Below are 8,345 nucleotides of genomic sequence, written 5' to 3' on the forward strand. Positions count from 1 at the left end.
AAATACTCAAAACTCTGGAAGATTCATGTCCCGTAGTTAGTCAGTCGGAAAGTTCGAAAGCCAAACGGAAAGCAAGCAAAGTCAAGTGGTAGGTGTTCCTGAGAACCGCAGTAAAGCCTACGCTTTGCTGTAACGTGCATTATCCTTTTATTGCTTTCCCCGCCATATAAATCTGCTAACTTTAATTTGTTATATTATTCACGCCTAAATCAGATAATACTCGGACAAGCCGGTTTATTGTTAAGTCCCTTTAATCAATCTAAATCAGCTTTTGACGTTTGTTTAGTAAATATCTGTGCATTAAAATCAATCAAGAGTAGTAATGTAGCATAACACATGTCCCATCATCGTCATAATTGAACTAGTAAGGACCGCGCCGCGTGGGCTAATGCTGAGCACTCCCCGTATTAGTAAACGTTCCCCGAACTCTCAATCTCTGCTCCGCTGGATGTTACGTTGAGGGATCTCCACACCAGGGATTACAAGGGAATATATGGCCGTCGTGAATCACACATGTTTGCACTCCAGGCATGTCACGATAACCGGGTTTTTAAGAAAACTGAATGGCGACTCCTAAAGACTAGTAAAAAGAGGCTAACGCCCACAGCTAGTCTCTGTTTACTTAATATGCTTGCCACATCCAGAAGAAGGGAAAATCGACACCCTCACACCACCAAACACTTTTAAGGGTACGATTTGGAAAGACCATGACTCGGGATAAGGCATAGGACTTGAAACCTCTTAGAGATATGGGTAAGAGAATGAGACACTTATTTAGAAAGATTATGAAGTTCGGTTTAATCAAGACAATGATCGTTTTCATGCAAGAAAATCCTAATCATGACACTATGTTTAGGTTTATTTTGGCATTCATTTTAAAACATCAAGTTTGCTAATTTTGTATGTGATCACTTTGCTTTTAGTCAAATTAAAGGGAACCTAGTCCGGTTTTCTAAAAATTACCTTTGTTAAGCATGATTAGAACTTGTATTTTGTTGAGTTAACATGTTGGGTAAAAAATAAAGCAAAGCATCACAATAGAAAATAAAGGGTGCAATAAGTAAAATTATACATCACCATTTAGAATGGACTAGGTGTAACCCAAATTGAATGAATGATAAAGGTGCAAAATTGAAGGGTGCAATATTAAAGAAAGCAATTAAATGTGCAATGTAAGCATGAATAATTGAAGTTACAATAATAGAAATTGTACGAGTAGTATTGGAAATACAAATGAGAAACACATCTTCAAGTATGACTTGGTTTCCCATGGATTCAACTTTTGAAAAAATCTAACTTTAAAATGAGGTTGCTCATTAAACATACCATCGATTTTGGACTTGAATATTGAAATATAACTTGAATATTGAACTTGAACATTGAATGTAGAACTTGAATATTGGACTTAAATATTGAAATTAGAAGGTTATATTCTTAAAGATTACAACTTTCATGCTAAAAGATATCATCTTTAATATGCTCCATGACTTGAAATTGTTCTAGTTTAAAGAGAAATTGTTCCCAATTAAATATTATTGAACCTTGATTATAGACATTGAATATTGAACATGAAACTTTGATGTTCATGTGTTCTAAATTGAGAAAGGGTTTGCACTTTTCCAAACATCATTGAACATTCATAAACGCTTGGATTTTTGTAAGATTTGGATGATGATTGTTGCAAGGAACACATTCAAGAATAAAAGCTTCAACTTACTAATCATGTTGTTTTGAAAATAAAGCTTAAAGATTGAAACTTGAAACTTGAAAACGGAGTATGGAATACCACTTAAGGGGGATTCAAGTATGAAACCCCTTAAAGATTACTCCTTTTGTACAAATCCTAGCTTGAGTGAGTTATGAACTCACAAAAACATCATGGGATTATGAAAAACCTAGAAGATTAAAGCATATAAATTAGAAATGATGAGATTTAGGGACTCGAATTACCTAGTTTTGCGAGGATGATGCTTCAAATGCTTAGCCTCAATTCCTTTAATGCTTAGAACTTGTACTCTTGTAGATATGTAAGATGACATGATTGATTTAATTTTCTCTTTTCGACATTATTGTTTTCGAAATTTTGTCTGCTCGTGTTTGTTTGATTGAAATGTTAATGTTTTTAGAGATTTAAAGCAACTCCGTAATCAAACCCCCTATAATTACTCAAAAGATAAGAAGGCAGAAGTATCTATGCTCGAGGATAATTGTTTGGAGGCAAGTAATTATGATATTAACTATTTGGCTAATTCTTCCATAACACCCAACATATAAAATTAAAAATAGAAAATAAAAGATAAAAGATAAAGTGGAGTGGTATTACTGTTCATAGGGATCAAGTTCCTACTTTTTAAGGGTTAAGGATTAAGGAAAAACAGAGACATGGTTAACTCGATAGAGAGGCCAGTCAAGACACAAACCAGAAAAACGTAATTGGGGAGATAACAGAAAGCTTCAGCACGGCAACACCTACAAAGTAATACTGGATAAGATACATGAATGGTTAGGGCTGTCGAGTTCCCTTATTTCAACAACATCTATTGTCACGAATCTGCGATTAGAGATGAGAAAGCTACCGATTACGGGAAAGCTGAGGTGAAGAAGGGAAATGGGAGGATTTGAGTTATGGATTTTTCTTCTTTTTTCCCTTTGCGTTAGCAATTTAGAAAATAAAGTGTCTGGTAATTGGAAATAGAAAAAGATAGGAAACGCACACACCTACTAAAACACAAGGAAACCAGGAACCACGACAGTCACCTTCAATTTATAAAGACTGCCTTTTACTCCCTCCGTCCCAAATTAGTTGTTACACTTACCTTTACACAAAGTTTTACTCCCTCTGTCCTATAATATAGTGCCTGTTTTCCTAAAATAGTGTCCCTAATGATGTGCCTATTTTTATTTTAAACTATTAATTTTTACTTTAAAAATTGTACTTTTTGACTTTTATTCAACCCATGTGCTTGATTTTTGTCTTTTTAGGCCTATTTATTATGTACACACATTTAATCTCTAATTTTTCTCCCCATAAAAGTCAACTAACATGTACTTTATCTTGAAAGTACAAATAATTATTGTTTTTATTATCAATGTTATCCGTTACCTTAATAACCGTGATTTTGGTCAAACGGGCACTATATTATGGGACGGGGGGAGTAGGTGATAAGTGGTTGTTTGGTTATCAATTGTTATTTTATTGAAAAAGTAGATGTGATAGGAGTTAGTGAGGTATTTTTTTAATTGAATGATAGAGGGTGTGAGGACAAAAAGAAATTTAGTGGGAAGAGAGAGACAATATAATAATTGTGGGGTCATTCCTAATTTAGAAGTGTAACAACTAATCTGGGACGGACGAAAAAGGAAAGTGTAACAACTAATCTGGGACGGAGGGAGTATTTCCTATCCACATTTGAACATAGGAGACTAAGAACCAAACAACTCACAAAAAGGGAAAGGAAGCAATATACAAATAAAAGAAGATAAAACATACACAGACTTTTCACCTAATTAGCAGAACACAGTGAAGGGGGTAGATATTTGGCACTGCATAGATTTTGATTTTTGAATCAGAAACAGATTGGAGATAAAAACACTACTGATATATGACAACAAAACTAACAACTGTACAAACTTGTAATCTTGTGATCTTAACATGCCATTTGAAGGACATCACCAAAGTGAAACAAAGACAAATGTTACTCATACTGAATTTCAGATAGTAATAAGATGCTAAACAAACATACCTTAAACATGCTAAGAACTAAGGAGTAACTCTGTATGTATTCCTAGATTCATGTTCCTAATTAGCAAAAAGAAAACGGAAAAAAATGAAACAGGGACTTTTGATGTAATTACACACCTTCTGAAAGCTAGATCTATATCCTAAAACTTATCTGAGTTCTGTTGTGAATCATAACCGGTATCAATCAGATACACTGAGTTGCCAGTTTTGAGCAGGATTCCCAGAATTCCTATCATGAACTATTAACAAACAACTGTGTCCTTTCTCTTTCTTCTCCATTCACGAGCTACAAGTAACTGTCTGTTACAAGGAAAAACACCCACGTTAGAACCTTTTTTACTTTTCTCTGCCACAGAATACAAAGAAGCAAAACATCTTCCAAACACAAAAGCGGGAGCCAAATCAGAATAAAGAACTTCTTAAAAAATCCCAAAAAGTTTCTCGGCTAAGGACAAACTTCAAAACGAAACCTAATGGTTATTCTCAACAACACTAAAATGACAAGTTCCAACAACTCGACAACAAATACAAATAACTCTGAAAGAGAATAAGAGTTTTGCCTGTATATATTCAGACTAATTGTCTAAAATGCTGAAAGCAAAAGAGAAGGCTCACTCTTTCTCCCTCCATGCCATGCAGCAAACTCATCCTTATAATACAAACAGCTGCTTCAATGTTCTATAATTGTAACATTGCAAATAATGAAAACCAGGTAGTCAAACTACAAATTGAACCAGCAACCACAACAAGGCATATTGCCTAGTGGATTTCTTATTTCAATAGAATTCCAGGGTAACACAACAATATCAGTGTTGCATTATTACCTCAACAAGATAAGACTTCACTATTCTAGCAAGAAGTCTACAGATCAATCAAAACTATAAACCAAAGGTACTACTTCAAGCATCCAGTCCAAACAATCAAACATACGAACCAGTCAGTACAAATAAATATATATATTTTGAATATAGACACACAAGACAAAACAAAGTTATTTCTGAGACTTAGGTTACAAAAATAGATCTGTTGACCACTTTTCTATTAAAGCAACAGGACTGGAGCAAACACAAAGGATATTCTCCCTATACCTGTAACAAAACTAGATGCAACCAGAACAAATTCCCATGCAGAAGCCGATTTATTAATTAGCAAGGGGTTGACACGCTATCCCAAAGGAAAAAAATTCAAATTTGGTTCTGAATAACCTGCCTATCAGATATCTCTCTTCAGGACTTCTCTTTCAGTCTATCACCCTCTGTCATGCACTCATGCCAATTGCAAAATTCAACAACCAAGTAACCACAATTAGCGAAGAGTTCCATCTTCCTCACTTCCAATCCAACTTTGTTTTCCCCCTTCTTTAGTTCTAAGATCTAGAATCCTCAGTTTCTACCTTTCACTCTAACCAAGTCACCTCTCTCTTCTTTCTCTCTCGGATTCAAAGCAGCCAAACCAAGTGTAGGAAGTCGCGACTTACCTCAAGTAGTCGAACACAGTGGTTATCAGTTGGGACTTGGTAGGCTGACAGCCACACATGTCGGTTCTTTCTTCTCAGTATCTCTCCCTCTAGCAAGTAACAACTTTTTTTTTATAGGTGAATATGCAAGATTATAGAGTCTATAGACTACAAAATTAACTTTCTTGTAGAAATTATGTAAATGAATATGTAAGATTTGTCTATAGACACAAAATTAACTTCTATGTAGAAATTATGTAAAATTTGGAGAAATTTGGCTGATGCTAGACTACAGGTTATATGAGAAACGAATCATGCGCAATGGAGTGAAGTAGGTACAGGCCTACGGCATACAGGTTCTTATACAGTTCTACGTGTATGTTGTACAATGTTTGATTGAAAAGCTTTTGTATCGATGTAAATTACGGAATACAGTTATACAGGTCGTATGTCATTGTTAGGTATGTTTGCATTGTAGCTAGTTTGTCAAGAATTAAAGTGAAACTGTGAAAGTAGAGAAAATTTTGGTTGAGGATAGATTTTGACTAATGAAAAGGAGTAAAAAGAGGACTGATAATTAGTCTTCATGACATGCAGTTAAATTAGTTTTCAGCCAAAATATTTCCCCCTTTTCATGTAAGAACCTTAAGAAATTAGGATAGCATAGTTCAGTAACTTCTTTAGCTTCTGCCTTGGGAAATTGGCAAATTGCAGATCTGTTACACACTGGTTTCAATGAAAACCTGGATTTTATGGAAATTGATTTGGCACAACTCTATGTAAGTAGAGCACATAAAACTGTGTTGCTACAATGGGTGTGCCAAAATCAATGTTTAGGCCAAAATCATTTCCCAGATTCTATTGCTACCCCAAAGTCTCCTGGACCCCCTTCTGGTCAATGGAGACCAATACAAGTACACAAAAAACAGAGAATGTTAGCAGACCTTTGAAGTTCTAATTATAGCTGAAATAGTCATATAGATTTCACGAAAAATCATTGAAAAATCAATTTTCTGGTAAAATACGCCTGCATCTCAATAACCATAGAAGGGAAAGTATTATCAACAGATTTTTATTGCAACTTCAAACAACATACATCACTCTTTCACAGTCCTAATGCAAACACAATCATCAGAATATCTGATTCTCATCAACAACCCCTCCCCTTCCAACCCCGAGAAGCACTCACAGTAGCGGAGTAGAAGGAGATGCTGCTCTAGCCCTAAGCAGCGATGCGTTTTTGTTTTGGGTTCGCGGTTAATGAATTTTATACTAAGACACTCTGTTCTAAACAATATGGTGCGCAATTAGTAGTCATTTAAATTCATCCTGAATTCAATGCCCCGCAAAATCTAAGCAAAATGCAGCTCCATACTCAACAAACTAAACATTATACGAAGTACTAACCAAACAATCCCATATCAGAATTCCAATCATTAGAAGCTGAAAACATGCAAAGTAATCTTAACAAAACAAAATTTAAAAACCCAAAAAACACAAGTTAAATATACCAGCATCATCAGAATGTTTGGAGCGTTTAATCCTAGCAAGCTGAAGCTGAGTATCCATAAACAATTTCATCCTTTGATACTCCAAATCCTTAGTAAACTGCATCCTATGCTTTTCTAGCTCAATCAATTGCTCTTGCTTAACCGTCTCTACTCTCTCATACACCTCTCCAAACCTCATTATCGCCTCCGCCAAATGCCGACATCCATTGTTGCACCCTCCTTCCTCCTCCTTCTCCCTTCTATCTCTCCTTCCGCCGTCACTCGACGTCCCAGTTCGCTCCGATGACTCTCTTTCCTCCTCCTCATCTTCCCGCTCCTCCATCTCAGCCGCCGCCGCGACAACCGCCGCAAACTGCCGCCGGAAAAAAGAGTCGTCAACGGGAACCGGCCGTTTCCTTATCAACGCCGACCTAGGAGCCACCGGGAAGTTCGTCAGCGCTGTCGCCGTAGACGGAGTGTCTGGTGATATTTTTCGAGAAGAGTGAAGTTTTTCGCCGTCGCCGGAGATAAGGTAATCGAGGCGGGAGAAGAACGGCCAAGGGCTGACGTAAGTGCCGGAGGGATCAATGGTCCTGGATTTCTCGATCTTGTACTTCTTCTTCAACGTGTCGATGCGGTTTTTGCACTGAATGTCGGTTCGACGGCGCCGGTCACCGATGGTGTTAACAGTGGCGGCGACTTCTAGCCAATGGTGCTGGCGGAGGTTTCCGCGGTTGAGGGCGAGGTGGTGGGACCCCCAGGCTTCAACGAGCGCGTGGGTGGCATCCTCCGACCAACAATCTTCCCGGAGAACCGGCGAAGCGCGGGTCAGGGTTGCCGCTAATGGTTGATGTCGTAGTTTACGGAGCGCCGGAAACGGTGAGCTATCGTCGACGTTGGTGGCCATGAACAGGTACCGGTGAGATGATTGGGGGTGGAAGAGAGAGAAAATAATGAGGGAATTTTGCTTTGTGAGAAATATTTTCGGAAGGAATTATGGTTTGTGATCGGCGGGGGAGGAAGGGTGGGGTGATATGGTAATTGGACCGGGTTGAAGACTCCCGTTCCAAATTATTGGCAATATTTTGACTTTTACACTATTTTTTGTTTGACTTATACACTATTTTTTGTTTTGATAAGGATTTTTTTGATAAAACCATCTTTAAAAGTTCAACTTTTTGAAATAACCACCTTATATATTTTTTTTTAAAAAAAACCACCTTAAACTTCCAAAGTTTAAGAAATCACCACCTTCTGTTAACTTCCGTCAAATGTTCCGTCAGTGGGGCCCACATCCAACGGCCAAACATTCGGAAGTTAACGGAACATTTGACGGAACATTTGACGGAAGTTAACAGAAGGTGGTGATTTCTTAAACTTTGAAAGTTTAAGGTGATTTTTTGATAAATGTCAGAGTCATGACCGGTTAGTGTATCACGATCATTTCCCGGGAGGCCGTTACCTTTTGGTGTGCCCACGATTTTAATTACTATTTTTTGAATAAGTCATAGTTTTAGGAAACCGTTAATTTTCCCGCATGAGGGAAATTGTAAAGCTAACGGTTGGTTTTGCAGCTGGGCGAAGTCTAAGTGGCCCGAAAAGAAATTTCAGAATACTTCTTGGGCGCAAGACTTTTTTCGCGCGTTGCTGCGTGGCA

General features: G+C 37.4%; 1 protein-coding gene across 1 annotated transcript; it reads right to left on the reverse strand.

The window, feature by feature from the left end:
• Window positions 1–3,639: 3,639 nt before the first annotated feature.
• LOC110782667 (trihelix transcription factor ENAP1) lies at window positions 3,640–7,705 on the reverse strand. Its single transcript, XM_021986862.2, has 2 exons — window positions 6,710–7,705; window positions 3,640–4,042 (listed from the first exon to the last, which is right to left on the reverse strand). The coding sequence occupies exons 1-2, from the start codon at window positions 7,593–7,595 to the stop codon at window positions 4,029–4,031; spliced, it is 900 nt and encodes a 299-aa protein (XP_021842554.1). The 5' UTR covers window positions 7,596–7,705; the 3' UTR covers window positions 3,640–4,028.
• Window positions 7,706–8,345: the final 640 nt, after the last annotated feature.

The sequence above is a fragment of the Spinacia oleracea genome, chromosome 4 (assembly GCF_020520425.1).
Source record: "Spinacia oleracea cultivar Varoflay chromosome 4, BTI_SOV_V1, whole genome shotgun sequence".
In the NCBI taxonomy this organism is placed as follows: Eukaryota; Viridiplantae; Streptophyta; class Magnoliopsida; order Caryophyllales; family Amaranthaceae; genus Spinacia; species Spinacia oleracea.